This window comes from Branchiostoma floridae, chromosome 9 (assembly GCF_000003815.2).
Source record: "Branchiostoma floridae strain S238N-H82 chromosome 9, Bfl_VNyyK, whole genome shotgun sequence".
Classification (NCBI taxonomy): domain Eukaryota; kingdom Metazoa; phylum Chordata; class Leptocardii; order Amphioxiformes; family Branchiostomatidae; genus Branchiostoma; species Branchiostoma floridae.
This window is the reverse complement of record NC_049987.1, coordinates 9,770,030-9,791,466: the sequence shown is the minus strand read 5'-3', so window position 1 is coordinate 9,791,466 and position 21,437 is coordinate 9,770,030. Positions and strand designations below refer to the sequence as shown.

Here is a 21,437-nt window from a genome sequence, read left to right as displayed (position 1 = left end):
AGAGAATACTACTTCTATCACTACAGAGCTGAAAGATAACGGTTTTTGTAAACATATTATGCGGCATACAAGTGATGCCACTAACCAGCAGTGCCAGTCGAAGACCATCCGTAGACAGTGAAAAGGTAACGCTAGCACACGCACGTACAAAACAGGTAATATTCTGAGAAAGACATAATTGGTCTCCCAAGCTCTTGAATTTTCAATGTTAGGTCACGTGTAACGGACGTCTGAAAGACTCATTTCATCCTACAGCACAAGTGCAGTTACGTCGCTTCACACTTCAAAAAGAGGCGCCCACACCGCATGAGAGACTTGCAGCCGAATTTCTAAAGGTGTCCAACCAACTCGGTCTAATAAGCTTGGGCGCAAAGCTAGGTCTCCTCTGATAATTCTTGCAAGATTAGGGACAAGGCACGTATACGTACTTTTTACTCCTTTTGAAACATTCAAGGCTATCAAGTAGTCACTGTTGTGTTGTTGTTGTTTTTTTCATTTAGAACGTAGAATCAACGTTTAACTGAGACTGAACACTGAGACCCAGTAGAGATGAAATTCTGCATCCGACTCCTTGCTTTTCTTATCATTACTTTGTATGAAGCCACAAACATCAATTGCGAGTCATTGCCAAAAGACTGTATAGGTCTTAGGAACAGTTCAAAGTTGAGAGTTAGCTGTGACGACCGCGGGTTGATCAGCTTCCCTGATGACATCCCACCTAATACTTTTTTCTTATATCTCGGCAATAACCAGATCCAAACTGTCTCAAATATCCCACTGCTATCAAGTCTGTTCACATTGAATCTTAGAAGGAATATCATCGAAAGCGTGACGTGGTCGTCACTATGTAACTTGCCGCGTGTGTATTCTATAATCTTCGTAAATAACAGGATAAAAAATGTCATATTAGAAAGCTGTATCAAACAGCTGACACAGCTACGTATGCTAGATCTTTCAAACAATAAGATTACAGCCTTGGCTGAAAATGCCATTGTTCTTCCTAGCGATAAAGCAAAAATTAAGCTCAGTCTGAACCCTTTCCACTGTGACTGCAAATTGCTTTGGCTGATCAACAAGGTGAGATGTCCGCAACAAAACAGCACCAGAGGGTGTGACATGGGCTCTTCCCTTTACAGCGTTTGCAACTTCAATGACCATAAATGTGCTTCACCCCAACAATTTCGTAAGTTACCACTCTTTCGGGTTTCTGTCCCTTCGTTAGGGTGTGTAGCAACTACCGTACTACATACAACTGCGCCAAATATATCCACACACCGGCCAATTATAGGGCATAGTGATGAGAATATCACCCAACCACTATCAGGAACAAACCAACAAAGCACTTACATAGCCGTGACCCAACACATTACCCAAGGAATCGTCCTTGCTACACAAAAGGAAGCTCACGACACGTCTAAAGAAGTTGGCGTATCCACTGTTCACTTTCAAACTGACAGCACCACAGAGATAGGAAGTGCATCAGTCAGCACTGCGATAAAGAAGAGGGATATCGATGGACCAGCTATCGGAACTGTCCACATCATCATCATGATATTAGCCGGCCTTCTCGTATTGGTCTTCGCCGTCTCTAAGGCGGTTGCAGAAGATCCGCAACTGGACCAGTGGCGTCCAAACTAGGACTGGATCCACACTTGTAAGCAGTCATATAGATCTGTCGCAAAATGATCCTATTTCGCATGTAACCCCTCTTCACTGCCAAACGCCAAGACACACTTCAAAACTCCGCTCCCACCGACACAAAACATCTTCTATCACGCATGTAACTTAGACCAGAGCAAGTAAATTTTACGGATGACATCCTTCTGGCACTCCAACATTTAGTGAGATAGCGCAGAAAAAAACAAGGCGGGCAACAAAAAAACAAGATCCCTAGATTTTCAGATTTTGAGATCATAAACCTTACAAAACAATAATCTAGGTGTCAAAACATGATATCACAAGGAACAGATTTTTTATTCCTGTATTCAACATCATTACCTGTCTTTGTAGTTGTGTATCCATCTCAAATGACTAGACGTCTAGAACGATTGTAGAAAGAGCTTGTTCTACCATCATGATCATTGGCAGCTACTGCACTTGGTATTCATGATCATATGGGACGGAACATCTTAGACTGTCAACTTTCAACTATCCTTGAGCTTGTCGTATACCAGCTCGGGTAGCAATTATACTGGATACTCATATGCAATTATAACTAAAACAAATGCAGAGAAGAGCTTGTCGTACCACCACAGGTAGCAACTATACTGGATATTCATGTGTGATTATATTTCAGCCATACATAGTATGGTGAAATATATTGTATTCGTAATGTTTCTTTCTTTCTTTCTTTCTCCTGTCAAATCTTCAAAGTGATTCATCTCCGCCGTTCCTGGACCGAATGACCTGAAATTTGGCACAAGGGTAGAGTGGGCCAATACCAAAATGTGTTTTTTTCATTATTTTCATATCTGCTCCTTAAATGATTTTATTAAGGTTTTATTGCAACTTTTGGACCAAAACTGTATAATTTGGCCCCCTGTACCATGGTATTACATCCAAATGACCTGAAATTTGGGACAGAGGTGCCCTAGATACTTATTCAAAGGATTCATGTATAATATTTGGTATAAATCACTTCAAAATGGCTCCTTAAGGAGGTTTTTGTGGGAGAGTTTTGGATATGTGAGATTGAGGTGCCGAGGTCAACGACCCCTAGGTCATTCTGGTGTGTCAGGGCCACAGGTGTGCCAGGTAGATCCAATTATCTACCTACCTACCTAGTCCATAGATATCCAGGTGGTTGGGGGACAAGGTAAATCCAATTAATGACCAGCCAATGAGCAAGCTCATTTTGCTGGAAGAGTCCATTGTTGGACAGGGGGTGTTTTTTAAAATTTACTTTTAGACTTTGGTGATAATGCCAATGTTTCTTTAGCGGAAGTGTTTTGCACTGAACCACTTGACATAAGACTACTACTGGGACAGTCCATTTTTGCACATAGGGGGGATTTAAAAAAAATTCAGTTTTGGACATGGGTGATGATTCCGAATTCCATTTGTTGAATGGAAGTTGACCCACACCTGAAGACTGCACATGAGGAGGATTCGGCAGCCAATCAGCAAGCCTGGTGTTATATGGAAGAGTCCATTCATGCACGGGGGACTTTTTTAAAATTCAGTTTTGGACTGGGTTGCTTATTATACAAAAGGCCATGTACTGTGAGTATTTCTGGACTATTGTGCAATCAGGGTGTGCTGGGAGATTCCATTCTTCGACGAAGGGGGTATTCTTTTAAATTCATTTTGTGGACTTTGGTGATTATGCCGATGTCCTATTTTAGCTGATGTATTTTTGGATCGCTCCAATTTACATAGGGGTATAACAGGAAGAGTCGATTCTTGCACAGAGGTTTTTTTCATATCTGGTTTTGGACGGCTGATGATTCAAAATTCCATTACTTAGCGGAAGTGTTTTTGGAGTCGTCTATTTTAACTTTCTTCATGGGGTGCGCTAGAAGAGTCCATTCTTGAAGGAGGTTTTGTAAGATTCATTTTTGCTCATAAATGTGTTTAGTAGTTGTAAGTCATTTTAAGCAGAAGTGTTCCATTTTTGCACATGGGTGATTTTGGAACAGTCTATTGTTACATGAGGAGGGAGATGGCTGAAATATGCTGTATTTGCTCTCAAGCAAATGTCGGCCTTTCTAGTGTTTCTTTCTTCTTTCTTTCTTTCTTTCTCCTGTCAAATCTTCAAATCGAATCAACTCCGTCGTTCCTGGACCGAATGACTTGAAATTTGGCACAAGGGTAGAGTGGGCCAATACCCTTAGGTGTTTTTTTCATTTTATTCATATCTGCTTCTAAAATGATTTTATTGAGGTTTTATTGCAATTTTTGGACCACAACTTTATATTTAGGCCCCCTGTACCATGGTATTACATCCAAATGACCTGAAATTTAGCACAGAGGTGCCCTAGGTACTTATTCAAAGGATCCATGCATAATATTTGGTATAAATCACTTCAAAATGGCTCATTATGGAGGTTTTTGTGGGAGAATTTTGGATTTGTGAGGTGGAAGTGCCCATGTCAACGACCTCTAGGTCATTCTGGAAGCCACAGGTGTTTCTGGTAGATCCAATCATCTACATACCTACCTAGTCCATGTTCCTCCAGGTGGTTGGGGGGGACAAGGTAAATCTAATTAATTATTAGCCAATGAGCAAGGTTATTTTGCTGGAAGAGTCCATTGTTGGTCAGGGGGGTGTTTTTTAAAATTTACTTTAAGACTTTGGTGCCTCTTCTCCGCAAGGAGGCGGGGGGAGGGGGCAGATGATCTAATCAAGCCTGGTCTAGTCTCGTATTCTCTCACGAGATTGAGACTAGACCATTCTCCGCGTCCAAGATGTACTGACAGACATCGAAAATTTGGAGGTACGTTCTCTACCTTTAATAAACAGTCATTGTTCGAAGAAAATTGATAGTAACTTAAACATACGTGACTGATGAACCTCTTCAACAAGACTTTGGTGATAATGCCAATGCTTTTTTTAGCGGAAGTGTTTTTGCACTGATCCACTTGACATAAGGCTACTGCTGGGACAGTCCATTTTTGCACATAGGGGGGATTTTTAAAAAATTCATTTTTGGACATGGGTGATGATTCCGAATTCCATTTGTTGAATGGAACTTGACCCCACCTGAAGACTGTACCTGAGGATTCGACAGCCAATCAGCAAGCCTGATGTAATATGGATGAGTCCATTCATGCACAGGGGACTATTAAAAAAATTCAGTTTTGGACTGGGTTGCTTATTATAGAAAAGGCCATGTATTTCTGGACTTTGGTGATTATGTCAAAGTCCTATTTTAGCGGATGTATTTTTGGATCGCTCCACTTTGCACAGGGGTATAACAGGTAGATTCCATTCTTGCAAAGGGGGGGGGATTTCTTTCAAATTCAGTTTTGGACGGCTGATGATTCAAAATTCCATTTCTTAGCGGAAGTGTTATTGGACTGGTCTATCTTACCCTTCTACATTGGGTGCACTTGAGTCCATTCTTGCAGGGAAGGGGGTTGTACGATTCATTTTTGCTCATACGTGTAATTAGTAGCTTAGGATGCTTAGTCATCTTAAGCAGAAGAGTTCCATTTTTGCACATGGGTGATTTTGGAATAGTCCATTGTTGCTTGGGGAAGGAGATGGCTGAAATATGCTGTATTTGCTCTCAAGCAAATGTCGGCCTTTCTAGTTAAACAATGTGATTGACTGTAAATTAACTGGAACAAATCCAGAAAAAAGCTTGTTATGCTATCACGGCCAGTAAATACTGGATATTCACGTGTGATAGAACACAGTCTGACTAGAACAAATTGAGAAAAATGCTTGTCGCAACTATACTGGACATTCATATGTGATATAACACAGACTGCCAATTAACAATTGGAGAGGAGACGGTGGACTTTGTCCGGGCGAGCAGCCCGCGATGATGATGATGACGTCCTGCCAAAATTACTTGACTTCAGTATCAGCCATGATGATTGTCCCTACATATGTGCCCTCCGTCGGTCATAATGAGCTATGATAAAACACAAATTTACATCTGTCCAAATCTACATGCTATGCTATGGCTAAACATTCTCTGCCACATAAGGCACATCTGTAAGCTGACTCTGTTCTCTTGCCAGGTTGAGGTTCCTTTTTTACTCTGTACTGCGTATCAGTCTAACTTCTCCTGATTTTAGGTAACAGGACAGTGAGTATTCTGTGCAACACAAACTATGCTGTCTATGGCTGTAACTGGAAACTTCCCACATTCAAGGAGGCCGGTCGAATGTTGGGCGGGCTGCTATAAGCGAGATTTAATCAGACAGTCTGGACTTTCATCTGGAAATATCATTTGTAACTCCTCCTAGTACTCCAGATCTGTGTGTCTGAGGAAGATCCCAATTAAGATAAATACCAATTAAAATGAGCTTATATTTTTTAGCCTTTCAAATTATGCAAAATCTTTGCTAGTTGCATGGAAATCACATGCTGATAGAATGAGATTAGAAAGATAGAAAATAGCAGAGAATACTAGTATATAATTTATGAAAGAATGTCGACCAGAAATCGTTGACAACTTTTTTCAATCTGTTAAGAACGTGTACATAGTTATTGAGATCGATCCGTTAGAGTGCCAATAGGGCCCAATGTGAAATACTAGCCGATGAGAATGGCCTTTACTGCGAGGTAAGAGCGCTTGTTTCAATGTCTCTAGACTCCGTTGCAGTCTTCGAACGGGGCTGGTTCTTATCGAGGGGCGGAGCGTTGGTTCGCGATTTTCAACGTTGGCTGGGTTCTCTTGTGCCGGGAAAGGGAGTTTGCCGAGGAAGGGAGTTTGCTGTGAAAGCGAGATTGCCGTGACAGCGATTCTGCCCCGTCCCGAGACGCCCCGCCCCGTTCGAATACTTCAACGGAGTCTACAATGTCTCAATGGCCGGCTTATTTGAGCAAAAATACAAGGTATCCACCAGTAGCAGACAATAGGCTGCATTGATGCATTACATGCAAATCTCAATGATTTCAAATTCTATTGTGTCAATGTTCAATATAGACCTACAAGTAGGACATTCATTTCATCGAGATTGCGTTGAAAGAAGGACATGGATGTCGTTATCCAGCGTAGAACTCGTAATGTTTTTAGAAATGTGTGTTATTAGGAAAAGGCAGTTACATTATCAGTATTACCATCATATTTATTTTGTTTAGAGCTATAAACATATAAGTACCATATGAATCTTTAAAAACTCATGCAAGAAGTAGTACTTTTTCTGGATTATAGTATCCTGCGGGAGGCAGGTAAAAGTAAGGAGATATATAAACCGTGTCTGTCAGACTATTAATACAAGGAAGACACTTTAAGATTATTTGAGCATGAATGATTGAGGCAGAAAATTATGTACTGTACATATACTAGCATATTTCAATAATTGCCTTTTGAGAAGATTCTAATCAAATCAGATCGACATCATTCTAGAAGCATACTTGTAAATTGGTTTGTAACCATTATTGTCAAAGCATTACATTAGAGCAATCGATTATCCTTGGTTTGCCTTATTGACATTGGCCAGAATATGTCTCACATCAGACAGGGAGTAAATGAGGGCTGATAAATATCCTATGAAATGTATATTGTAACTGCCAAGGCTGAGTTGCAAGGCGGGATAAAGCAAGTAGAATGTTGTAATTGTAACGCTGCTGACCTTTCGTAGTAGTGTGTTTTTCATTGTGCTCGAGCTTTGAAATACAAAAAAGTGTAGGAGTAGCCCATATGGTGCATTGAAATAATTGTATTATCATAATATCATTAATAGTTTTAGACCAGAAATTCAGAAGCTGCGGATCCAGCTAGCTTCTGAAGCGGCTTTCGCGTTCACTTTGTGACGTCAGCGAAAGGATTTTGATTTGATTAGGCATGAATCAAGAACTGAATCTGTAGGATTCGATGTTCAATAACATCAGAGACGTGTATGTTCTGTATTTGTTCAATATTACTTATCATAGTAGAATGTAATCAGGAAAATGTAGTATTTTCGGTGCCACAAGCACTTTGAGATGTCGTTACGCGTTGTGTAACAAATGCCAACTTGATCATTACTGGGAATCATTTGAAGTTCTTATTTCCAAAACTGGAGTGGCAAATAGTTGTCTTGAATATACAATCGTAGTCCAGTTTTCTTTATCAAAGTAAGTGTACTAATTAGGGGAGTATCACTAGCGCGGTGTTGATTTGTTTGATGTTCAGTTGCTTAGAAATGTAATAATAATGATAAGGAAAGGTGATGTTCAACTGGTAGTCTGGAAATGACGAATGTACAAAGTTAGCGCAGAATCACTGCAAAGGCAATCAAGCTCAAAAACAAAGAATGGCTGAGAGTTGGAGTCGGCAGACTGCATGTAACAGTTCAATTTTTCTTCACTTGGTGTAATATATGGATCTTTATTTGCACGTAAAATTTCGGCTTCTGTGTGCTTATTACCTTCGTCAAGAAGGTTGTGGTTTCAGTAGCGTGTGTCTGCGCTTTCGTTTTTAGTTGAACAGTGTAACGGTAGAATTAAAAAAGTGTGAAGGGGTGTTTTATAAATGCAAAACGAGTACGAACACAGTCAAAATACGAAAGTAAAGGGCTTCTGTGTGCTTATTACCTTCGTCAAGAAGGTTGTGGTTTCAGTAGCGTGTGTCTGCGCTTTCGTTTTTAGTTGAACAGTGTAACGGTAGAATTAAAAAAGTGTGAAGGGGTGTTTTATAAATGCAAAACGAGTACGAACACAGTCAAAATACGAAAGTAAAGGACGCATGATACTAGTGCTCATAAGTAACAAGGAAAGTCTGTTCGGTGCACATGATATCGATTGGCTGCGATCGTTCTGTGTACATGATATCGCTTGGCTGTCACATGGTACTTGATAGATGTACATAGTGAGTTCTTAAAAAAATGCATTTTAGGGGGTGAAATGTCAAAATTTATGTGAAATGTACTCTGTCTTCTCATGTTATAATGAAATATTGAGATAAAAAGAGTGAAAAAAGAGTTGGGTCCCACTATATTGGCCGGGCTGAGACGCAGTGCCTATTCACGGGCGCGATCCCGCTACTGATCGACACGGGGACTTTTGCCTGCTTTGTTTCCAACCTGGGCCGGTGCGTCCCTCCTTAGACGACCTGGTTGCCCTGGGCTCCCCCGGGGTAACCATATCGATGCCGAACTTAGCGTGGACGCCCGATCGCCATAGGACAGCACGCCGCAGAACCCCCGGCCTCAAGCGGTCCACCAACCCCAGCCTCCAGGTAGCTGGATTACAGGCGCGCGCCACCACGCCCAGCTGAGCGCTACGGCCAGTTTCTAGGAGCATATAGCTAGCAGTCACGTGACTTAGCATGACGTCACCATGCAATGTCATTCAGAAGGTGGATTACTGGTATTTCAGATACAATATCCAACATGTAGATATAAAGTTGATCCAAAAGACAAAACCAAAGACAACGAAGCTGTAATTAAACCTCCTTGGTTTTACCAATTATGAATTGCAGTGAAATCTTCGACAATACACAGTATGACTTGGTGCATGAAAGTATTTCACAACATCCCCAACATTACCCTGTTTTTCAACAAAATACACCAAAACATGAAATTTTCATATTTTTTAGGTTGACAGGTGTATGTAACCTCTGACCTTTATTTTCCCACAATGCTCGGCGCCAGCCTCGGTTTCAGGAAGTGGCCCAGCCCTTTCCTTCCTGTGTTTTTGTTTCCTCCGACAAATGTGAGCCTTTTTAGCACATTTTAGCTCAAAAACACAAGATGTCGCGGACGGGGCAGCTCATCCCCAGCCAACAGAAGCTGGCGGAGAAGCTTACAGTGCTGAACGATCGGGCAATGGGCATGCTGACGAGAATATACAACATCAAAAAGGTGAGGCTTCTCTCGGGGGAACTATTATCATGAGGGGGCGACTTGTCAGGTTGGTTTGGGGAAATCAGACGATTTTTGTCGTGTGTTGACATATTTTAGATAAAACCGAACCACACGGCAACACAATGGTGGTAAGATGGCTGTAGAAATTGAAATAATTGACCACAGTACTGTGCTCAACGAACAAAGGGCGAGGGTCCAGGGCAGGGACACAAGATGATAAAATTATTGCCTAATTTGATTTTCAAATGTCAAAATTATCTGTTCCTGAAAGTAATCCTGGAACTGCACACTACTTCCTCAGAGTGCTATACATTTCCCCAATAACTCCCAAATAAGCAAATATACGACTTTCTCAGCTATTCTAGACAACTGGAAAACCAGTGCTTTAATAGAAAGGAACCCGCAACTTTTGTATAGTATTTGCCTCAAAATCAAGTAATGGATTTGCAGTGTTTTGACTTTTAACTAGATTTGAATATTGCATTTTGATTTTAACGTTACATGTAAGTTGTTGCAGTTCAACTTGAACTATAGTATATAATTATATAAGTATAAGTTCACTGTTGGTTTAAATTTAATATGGGTTTAGCGATGCATTGCCCCAAACAACAAAACACACCAAAATGTAACATGTTTACAGTATAATCTACTACCGTACGGTGAGTGAGTGCTAGTAAGTACTGTAGGGGTGGGTACAGATACATAAATGAGGAGGCTCCTACCTAACCTCTAATTTCTAAAGAGTCTAATGGCTCTATTGCTACCTGTATTAAATATTACTATTAACATATTGCTCTATCGACACCTCAGGCCTGTGGAGATGTGAAGTCCAAGCCTGCCTTCCTCTCTGATAAGAACCTGGAGGGAGCCATCAAGTTCATCGTCAGGAAGTTTCCACATGTCGATTCCAAGAACAACTATGTAAGAACATCAGAAGGGTCTTTGTTACTTAGAGAAGATTTATAATCATAAGACTGTCGAGTATTACTTTGAATATTGAATTTCTTTCTTATTCCACAATTGGGTTTTCTTTTGGGGGGCGGGTGAATTAAAGTTATTCATATGATCATTTGTGCATGTATCAAGGTAGATCCATATTAAGGGGCTAGTTCACTTTGAATATAAATTGACATATACAGTATATGCATCTTGTTCAAGACATACAGTAGGATTTTGGAGTTTCTACGCAGATTCCTTGATCCGTATACATCCCCATGTCACGGCATGTGCTTAGGAAGGCTTGTGCCTTGTCTGCTGAACAGGATAGGGCAATGCATGTCAGTGACTCAGAGCATTTTTAACAGTTTAGCATTTGGTAACTTTGGGAATTCATATACATGCATGTACATGTAGTCAAGCAATGTGTTACACTCACATGGATAGGTTATGTCAAATTTATATGTCTACAATATATCAACCCTTTCCATTCCAGCAACTGATGGCACTCTTGGTATTTTAGATTTTATCTGCCTGTCATTGGAATAGATGGAGTTGTCTGTAAATTGTGATATATTAAGCATGTACATACCATAGCTAATATATACCACAATTTACATGTAAATCTGTATGAATGTAAATATCAGATTTTTCTGTTAGTAGTTAATCATAAGTTACTTGTTGAAATGAAATCTTTACCTCCTTCCCTCCAACACTAGACTAGATCCTATCCTCTACTCCTGTCCTTCCCTTTGCCAGCTTTCCTCTTATCACATGACTTAGCTAGTAGTGTCTCCATTTTTACTTTGGCACAAGTATGTTCTACTTGTTGCACATAATTTGACATATTTGTTGAGATAGAGATTGCGATATGGTAGAATGCTGATCCTACTAATAGTAGAGACCAAGATTATCTAGTCTCTATGGTTGGGTGGTCTCCCATTTATAAATCCTGATCATGAGTTTCAAATCAGTCCATTGATGTAAAGTTACATGAATCAATGTTGGAAAGTTCTGACCATCTTTTATTAAATGTACACGAAACATATATAGACTCTGATCTCTACAGGTAGAGTCACTGATTGTTCTGGCAGAACTCTTGATTGTTGGTTACTGAAAGAGACTCTGGTCACTATCTCTGCCAGCAGAATAAGCTATTCAAATTGCAATCACTACCCAACAGTTTTATTTCCAGAATTTAGTTTCCTTGAAACACTAACTTCCCAAAATTGTCTTTTTTTGCTTATTTGGGTTTTGTTCAGGTAAGGTTTATAAACCCTTACAAATCTTTTTTTTTAAGTGCTTGCTTTTCACTCATAACGTTATATGGTTTTTTGTATCAATATTTGGGCTTGAGACAAATCTTCTTGTGATAGTACTAGTTTTCGCTGTCTTGGAGTGTTTTTTTACTCTCAAATTCTAAACATGCCATGCCAAATGCAATGATTATCTTATTATTTTCCAGAGGTTTTTATTTGTAAGTATTTTTCCATTTGCACCACCCTCTTATTACATGTACTTGTCTGCATTAATCCATAGTTTTCACAAAGTTCATACCTGTATTTATCCCTCCCAGAATCCACCAGTTCATTGTTTTTTTTATATTTCAGCCATACATAGTATGGTGAAATATATTGTATTCGTAATGTTTCTTTCTTTCTTTCTTTCTCCTGTCAAATCTTCAAAGTGATTCATCTCCGCCGTTCCTGGACCGAATGACCTGAAATTTGGCACAAGGGTAGAGTGGGCCAATACCAAAATGTGTTTTTTTCATTATTTTCATATCTGCTCCTTAAATGATTTTATTAAGGTTTTATTGCAACTTTTGGACCAAAACTGTATAATTTGGCCCCCTGTACCATGGTATTACATCCAAATGACCTGAAATTTGGGACAGAGGTGCCCTAGATACTTATTCAAAGGATTCATGTATAATATTTGGTATAAATCACTTCAAAATGGCTCCTTAAGGAGGTTTTTGTGGGAGAGTTTTGGATATGTGAGATTGAGGTGCCGAGGTCAACGACCCCTAGGTCATTCTGGTGTGTCAGGGCCACAGGTGTGCCAGGTAGATCCAATTATCTACCTACCTACCTAGTCCATAGATATCCAGGTGGTTGGGGGACAAGGTAAATCCAATTAATGACCAGCCAATGAGCAAGCTCATTTTGCTGGAAGAGTCCATTGTTGGACAGGGGGTGTTTTTTAAAATTTACTTTTAGACTTTGGTGATAATGCCAATGTTTCTTTAGCGGAAGTGTTTTGCACTGAACCACTTGACATAAGACTACTACTGGGACAGTCCATTTTTGCACATAGGGGGGATTTAAAAAAAATTCAGTTTTGGACATGGGTGATGATTCCGAATTCCATTTGTTGAATGGAAGTTGACCCACACCTGAAGACTGCACATGAGGAGGATTCGGCAGCCAATCAGCAAGCCTGGTGTTATATGGAAGAGTCCATTCATGCACGGGGGACTTTTTTAAAATTCAGTTTTGGACTGGGTTGCTTATTATACAAAAGGCCATGTACTGTGAGTATTTCTGGACTATTGTGCAATCAGGGTGTGCTGGGAGATTCCATTCTTCGACGAAGGGGGTATTCTTTTAAATTCATTTTGTGGACTTTGGTGATTATGCCGATGTCCTATTTTAGCTGATGTATTTTTGGATCGCTCCAATTTACATAGGGGTATAACAGGAAGAGTCGATTCTTGCACAGAGGTTTTTTTCATATCTGGTTTTGGACGGCTGATGATTCAAAATTCCATTACTTAGCGGAAGTGTTTTTGGAGTCGTCTATTTTAACTTTCTTCATGGGGTGCGCTAGAAGAGTCCATTCTTGAAGGAGGTTTTGTAAGATTCATTTTTGCTCATAAATGTGTTTAGTAGTTGTAAGTCATTTTAAGCAGAAGTGTTCCATTTTTGCACATGGGTGATTTTGGAACAGTCTATTGTTACATGAGGAGGGAGATGGCTGAAATATGCTGTATTTGCTCTCAAGCAAATGTCGGCCTTTCTAGTGTTTCTTTCTTCTTTCTTTCTTTCTTTCTCCTGTCAAATCTTCAAATCGAATCAACTCCGTCGTTCCTGGACCGAATGACTTGAAATTTGGCACAAGGGTAGAGTGGGCCAATACCCTTAGGTGTTTTTTTCATTTTATTCATATCTGCTTCTAAAATGATTTTATTGAGGTTTTATTGCAATTTTTGGACCACAACTTTATATTTAGGCCCCCTGTACCATGGTATTACATCCAAATGACCTGAAATTTAGCACAGAGGTGCCCTAGGTACTTATTCAAAGGATCCATGCATAATATTTGGTATAAATCACTTCAAAATGGCTCATTATGGAGGTTTTTGTGGGAGAATTTTGGATTTGTGAGGTGGAAGTGCCCATGTCAACGACCTCTAGGTCATTCTGGAAGCCACAGGTGTTTCTGGTAGATCCAATCATCTACATACCTACCTAGTCCATGTTCCTCCAGGTGGTTGGGGGGGACAAGGTAAATCTAATTAATTATTAGCCAATGAGCAAGGTTATTTTGCTGGAAGAGTCCATTGTTGGTCAGGGGGGTGTTTTTTAAAATTTACTTTAAGACTTTGGTGCCTCTTCTCCGCAAGGAGGCGGGGGGAGGGGGCAGATGATCTAATCAAGCCTGGTCTAGTCTCGTATTCTCTCACGAGATTGAGACTAGACCATTCTCCGCGTCCAAGATGTACTGACAGACATCGAAAATTTGGAGGTACGTTCTCTACCTTTAATAAACAGTCATTGTTCGAAGAAAATTGATAGTAACTTAAACATACGTGACTGATGAACCTCTTCAACAAGACTTTGGTGATAATGCCAATGCTTTTTTTAGCGGAAGTGTTTTTGCACTGATCCACTTGACATAAGGCTACTGCTGGGACAGTCCATTTTTGCACATAGGGGGGATTTTTAAAAAATTCATTTTTGGACATGGGTGATGATTCCGAATTCCATTTGTTGAATGGAACTTGACCCCACCTGAAGACTGTACCTGAGGATTCGACAGCCAATCAGCAAGCCTGATGTAATATGGATGAGTCCATTCATGCACAGGGGACTATTAAAAAAATTCAGTTTTGGACTGGGTTGCTTATTATAGAAAAGGCCATGTATTTCTGGACTTTGGTGATTATGTCAAAGTCCTATTTTAGCGGATGTATTTTTGGATCGCTCCACTTTGCACAGGGGTATAACAGGTAGATTCCATTCTTGCAAAGGGGGGGGATTTCTTTCAAATTCAGTTTTGGACGGCTGATGATTCAAAATTCCATTTCTTAGCGGAAGTGTTATTGGACTGGTCTATCTTACCCTTCTACATTGGGTGCACTTGAGTCCATTCTTGCAGGGAAGGGGGTTGTACGATTCATTTTTGCTCATACGTGTAATTAGTAGCTTAGGATGCTTAGTCATCTTAAGCAGAAGAGTTCCATTTTTGCACATGGGTGATTTTGGAATAGTCCATTGTTGCTTGGGGAAGGAGATGGCTGAAATATGCTGTATTTGCTCTCAAGCAAATGTCGGCCTTTCTAGTTAAATTCATTTTCATTTTTCACCCCTTCCACCTGTGTTCTAATTTTAATTGCCCACGTGCCTGCAATTTTGCTCATGATCATTTTAATCAAATTAAGATGTATTTGCCACTAAGTGCTGTAGAGTTAGATGTAACAGTACGCTTTTTTAACCATGACAATTTTTTGCCATATCTTATCCTTGCATGTGCAGTGGACAATGCCTTTTGTGCAGGTTAGTTGAGTCGTCTTTTGCTCTGGAGAGGTTTACATGTACGCACTGTTGCACTGCACTTTGGTGTGGTCAGGCTTTTATTTTTTTCTTAAACCTTTTTTTTTCTGATAAATTTTGGTCACATGTAGTATTCTGTTGAATACACTTGCATTTCGATGTGAGGTAGAATGGCACTACCACAAAGCACAGCGTTAAAATGGTATGTAGGTAGATCACACTGCACACTAGTATGGTATCACTCACATGCCTAATTACTCTGTCTTCTCTACTCCTTTCTCTTTCATTCTTGCATTCTCTGCATCTTTCAACTCAATCTTCCTGACTAATGTTTTGTGGACTAATTTTGGCATTTGTTATGAGAGGAATTTATGATTTCTAAATCTACATGTCACCATTCATCCATTGTATGATATCCTCAGAAAATGGGAACTTTTTGTCAAAAATTTAGCACTTGAATGAAACCAAATATTAAAAGTGAGAGTAGTGGCTGAAAATGTCAGATTTGAAACAGGGACTGTTTCACTACATTTTGAAAGTCCACTTTTTACATTATTTCAAATATCACTGCATACCCTCCATATATATATATATATATACCAACCTAGCATGTGGTTTATAAGCACTGAAATAAGTAAAACTTGGGACAATTTGCAGCAAGTACAATACACATGAACTTTGTGCTAACTTGTTCCAGTTTACATCTTGTTGCAAAAATCTTTTTTTCACATTTTCCCTTAAGTGTCTTTCTTCAGATTCAACGTTCTGTCATGAGCTTCCCTCAGTCTCTGTCCTCGCTCAAATTGAAATTGAAATAAAGCTGGTTCAAGTTTGTCAAAAAAGACAACAACAATGGCCATGTGAGAATAGTCTGCTTGGTATACGCAGAACCTAATTTGCACTTAACAAGTTGTTTTGTCACATATTCCAGATAAAATCGGGAGGGAGTAAACACACTGAATTATGCATGTTTGATAATGCACAATCTTTCCCATCTCAAAGCAGATACTGGGAGAGCATCTTCATTGAACATTAACCTTGTTCTTCTTTTAAGAAATGTGGAACCTCCAAGTAGGCTTTAAAGAATTATTGTAAAGAAAATCTAATTTCAGAATAATTCTTATTTGACATTTCTGTATGCCCATTTACCATTTTAGCAAGGGGTATGCTAGAAATTATATTCCTATGGTTTATCCTTCCTAAACAGTGGTCAATCATACAATTGGTAGCCTCTGCGTCATACATTGAACAAACAAAGAATCTGAAATAGTTTGGTCAAGAACTATAAATTATGATATGTTCTTGTGTTTGATACACCTATATTATATGAATTTCTGTCCGTCTGGTTGCTATGTAATATGTATGTATATACATAGGGTGAACTATGACTCAAAAGCATGTACATTGTAGTTTTGGAATATGGTGTTTTCTTCATACATAGAATATTTGGAGTGAGTGAAACGTCCACTGTATCATAGAAATTTTGGTTCACCTTGTTGCTATGACCTTTGCCCCCAAAGTCTCAGCTGCAGCAGGTCAACAACATCAAGGGAGAGATCATGAAGCAGCTCTCACTCTACTACTTCACCTTCGTGGACGTTATGGACTTCAAGGTACATGCACACAGCTGGTTTGTTTAAACATTATCCGGTGTATCTTATCAAAATCCTTTCATTCATAAAATTGGAATTGACAAAATACTTGCACTACATGTATGTATGCAGATATACAAAAGAAGATCGGTCTCTACTCAGTCACAAAGATAAGGAAATTGCATGAAAGGAACATGGGTCTTAATGATGGTAATTCATGTGTGAGAATGATTTTGATATTGAGTTTTATTGTGGACTGACATATTTATTTTCACTCCGTGTTTGTCTTGTATAATGTATAGGACCATGTCAGTGAGCTGCTGACAACAATGGATGCCTGCAATGTTCATTTTGACATTGTAAGTACTGTAAAACTATCCTTAGACAAGTTTAAAGCCATAAACTATAAAGATTCATGCAGTTAGCTAAAATTGGTTCTGATTATTATGAAATGTACAATCCAATACTTGCCCTCCCATGTCTTTTGTCATATATTGTATACACATGACTCACGTCTTGAATGGAATGTTTTTATGCAGCTTGTGCTGAAGTCATCATTACCTTTTTTGCCTATATTTACATAATGATAATCATATCTTATTGCATACATTGCACCTACAAAAATTCACACATTTTGAATCCATCATCGCAGTTTACATTCAATTTGTAATAACTGGTTTTCCTCCCACCACATACAGACGACGAACTATGACCTGACAAAAGGTTACCTGGACCTGATCATCTCGTACGTGTCGCTGATGCTCCTCCTGGCACGTATCGATGACAGGAAGGCAGTGCTGGGACTCTACAACTATGCCCACGACCTCACACATGGCAAAGTGTGAGTAAGACTAATACATGGTGTTCTGTGGGATACATACATGTAGACTAATAGAGAGTACAAAATGTACTTCACGGTGTATTCTGTACTAGCTCGACCAGCAGTAGAATTGGCCAAAGGCTAGGCCTGATGTGGAATATACTGTGTTGTATTCTTTTTATGCCATGTCCACCCGAAAAAATGCACTTATTTCATTGAAAGATGTGCCATAAGCTGAGAAAATCTGCTATCCTTGAACAAAAAATTGAAATAACATTGATTACAATGCCCGATATTCTAGTTTTCAACAGCAGTGCATACACAAAATGCGTTTCCTTATTAAATGCAAGCCTGTGTTTTGTTCAGTGCCTTTACAAAGAATAATAGTTTTGCGTCAGTTTTATGTCAGTTTGAACAGCATATCTCAAAACGCGTAACTGGAAGACATTCTTTGTTTCCAGAATCATTTCCAATTGCTTGAGAAATTGCTATTTGGCATGTCTTATTACTAGTACCTGGATGTCTAACCTTCATTGACAAATTTGATTATTTCAGACATTTGCTTTCTGATTATTACTATTGCTCAACAAATGAAACACCAGTTGTATTTATCAGACTTAATTTTATAATGTTGTTGGTCATGGATAAGGGCTTAAGGACTTACCTTTTTTTACAGGGATCAGAATTTTGCCCGTCTAGGCCAGATGATACTGGACTACGAACAGCCACTGAAGAAGTTACAGGAGGAGTTCACCCCTCACAGCAAGGTATATGAGACTGTGTATCACTGCCGTACCATGTATTTAGAGAGGACTTAAGAGTGACCACGTTCAGTCAAGTCGTGCAATGTCTACTATGGCACAAAAGCACCAAGTACATAAAGAATTACTAAGAACGGCAGGAATTTTTAACTAATGCGGTAAGAATTACCGGGTATGGCAAGAACATCTATTGATGAGAGTTTAGTGGGGTTTCTGTGTACTGAAGTGCTGTACTATGGCACAAATGTGCCTTTGTAAAAGAATAATTGTGCTGTACAAAGTTTAATATCGACAATATTTTGATAAGCATAGTTGTTTTTAAATAGCAGTAAGTAGACAATAAATGTATTGTAGTAAGGTTGTCAATCTGATTGTATTTTCCAGTGCAGTTCAGTGCATGTGTTTGGGTGCACTGCGAAACTGTTAAACTTTGCTTGTGAAATAATAAATCAAATCATCACATCATATCTTGCGTTATTGTATATTAGCTGGTTGCCTGCGCCCTGCTGTCCCTGCACCAAGTCTACCCCCGGAGGAACCTCCCAGCTGAGCAGTGGAGACAGGCCCAGATGCTGAGTCTGGTCAGTGCACCAGGACAGATGCTCAACCCTGCACAGAGCGAAACTGTAAGACTTTCTCTCAGTCTCACACACACAGACACACACACACACACACACACACACGCACACACACACAGGCCCAGATGCTGAGTCTGGTCAGTGCACCAGGACAGATGCTCAACCCTGCACAGAGTGAAACTGTAAGATATTCTCTTAGTCTCTCTCTCTCTCACACACGCACACGCACACACACACAGACACATACGCACACACACACACACACACACACACACACACACACAGGCCCAGATGCTGAGTCTGGTCAGTGCACCAGGACAGATGCTCAACCCTGCACAGAGTGAAACTGTAAGATATTCTCTTAGTCTCTCTCTCTCTCTCTCTCTCTCTCACACACACAGGCACACACACAGACACACGCACAAACACACAGGCCCAGATGCTGAGTCTGGTCAGTGCACCAGGACAGATGCTCAACCCTGCACAGAGCGAAACTGTAAGACATTCTCTATATGTTAGTCGTTATTGGTCTCACACACACACAGGAGCTTTAAGAGAAAAGACATCAAGCTTGGCTACTAAAATTATGGATTGGGAGGAATATTACCATTCTACAACACAATGGGGATCTATTTCTTCATGTTTCAAGTAGATTGACTATTTAAGACACAATGAGGTGCATCAATGTTGAAAACGTAAAACTGTCATAAACTTTGGCCTAGAAAACATGTATTGGTCAGAGTCATTCTGGACCCACAACTCCATGACTGTAGTGCTGAAGTTTGTTATATTATGATTGCTGTGCCTAGCAAACCTATTTGGGCAAGGTTATTTCTATGAACAATCCTGACATTAAATAACAGATAATTTCTGCCATTGTTGTTGTTGCAAGATCATGAATTTAACTGAACTGAACTGAACTGTTGTTGCCACCGGTGGCCTCACAAGTGTTGTACATTTATATAAGACATTTCTTTGTTCCTTAAAGATGCCCTGTGAGTACCTGTCAGTGGAGACCATGGAGAAATGGATCATCTGTAAGTATCCTCAAGGAAAGGAACTTCATTCCTTACAGTATAGCTTAAGACTTGAATCAGAAAGTTGTTCTATTGGCATACTATATTAGTAAGAATGAGCAGTAATGCCGCCAAGAAGTCAAACTGAGCAAAATGGCCTCCTTCTCCTTACTAAAGATAGTCGTAACTTCTACAGGTTGACCTGTCTTTTAAAGTTCCTCTTCTCCTTACTAAAGATAGTCTTAGCTTCTCAAAGTTCCTCTTCTAGCCTCTAATCAGATGTATTGAGGAAAAAGATTGTAAATGGATGTTGACAGTGTTGCTGTTCCCTAGTTGGTTTCTTGCTGTGCCATGGACAGCTGACACAGTCGGACTCTGCTGTCCAGCTGTGGCGACTAGCGCTGTCTGGGAACTATGTCATCACGCTGTTCAGAGACGAGGTGCTGTATATTCACAAGACTGTGGAGGGGGTTTTTGAGGGGATCAAGGGGTAAGTCTGTCATACTTTCTTTTTTCCTTGTCATGTTAAACCGGGGACTGTCTTCAGGACCTGTCTCTCCGTCCTGGGATGGAACATGATTTCATAAGCTTAAAATTTAATGACAAATTTTACATTGTGTGTTCAAGGGTTGTTTCTTTGTTACTAGCGTGTAGTGTGGTTATTCCCCACATGATGTGTATCATGTGTTTGTGGTTAAGCTGTAAATGAAATGTTGCTCTGTCTCGTTTGTTACAATGTAACTTGTGTTTGCTTTCAGATACGGGAAGCGAGTGACTGAAACAAAGGAGTGTGCCAATTATGCTGTTGTTAATGCGTAAGTACTAGTAACCAGAGTTATCAAACTGGGATTGAAATAGACAAATTTACTACTTAAGGGCATAAAAAGAAATTTTTAACTGTGTTTTAGAATGTAATCTCAGCATTGAAAGATACATTTTCACAGTAAACATGATGTAATAATATTTTGCTTTTGTTTTAAAAATCAGATGTTTTTGATGAACTTATTTGAATCTGTTGTGCAGGGGCCCGTTTCACCGAGAGAGACGAGCGTTCCTGCGCACAGCTCTGAAGGAGTTGGTGATGATTCTGGCCGACCAGCCTGGTTTACTGGGGCCCAAGGTAGGGCTCTTACACACTCTAACTTTAGATTTTACCCATTACTGTAAATGTAGAAAATTTTGCGGTTGATCACGCTAGCTTTGTCAAAATCAGAAGCGGACTGCTCTGTCCATTTGTAAATTGTAGCACCCTTGCTGAGTATTTAATTCTGACTGGTGGTTTGTCGAGCCCTCGGTTTTTCATTACTGCATGTGACCACAGTACAGCACTGTAAATGCATTTAAGTTCGTAGGATGGCACTTCTGTGAATGCTACAGCGATCTCAAAACCACTGTGAACACTCCATTTTCCGCAAATTCTTTTAAAGACCTAAAACAATCATACAAGTTTTGTATAAATTATGTTAAAATGTGGCAGTATTTCTAAAGGTT

The 21,437-nt window shown here is 39.7% G+C and overlaps 1 protein-coding gene across 1 annotated transcript in view; it reads left to right on the top strand.

The window, feature by feature from the left end:
- Nucleotides 1-9,239: 9,239 nt before the first annotated feature.
- Nucleotides 9,240-21,437, top strand: part of LOC118422492 (nck-associated protein 1-like) — a 29,405-nt gene continuing 17,207 nt past the window's right edge. Inside the window, 12 exon segments of the mRNA XM_035830103.1 lie at nt 9,240-9,462; nt 10,276-10,386; nt 15,162-15,182; nt 16,700-16,792; nt 17,074-17,130; nt 17,470-17,612; nt 18,268-18,358; nt 18,841-18,978; nt 19,919-19,967; nt 20,280-20,436; nt 20,705-20,761; nt 20,970-21,066. Coding sequence (XP_035685996.1) covers nt 9,352-9,462; nt 10,276-10,386; nt 15,162-15,182; nt 16,700-16,792; nt 17,074-17,130; nt 17,470-17,612; nt 18,268-18,358; nt 18,841-18,978; nt 19,919-19,967; nt 20,280-20,436; nt 20,705-20,761; nt 20,970-21,066 — 1,125 coding nt within the window. The 5' untranslated portion in view covers nt 9,240-9,351.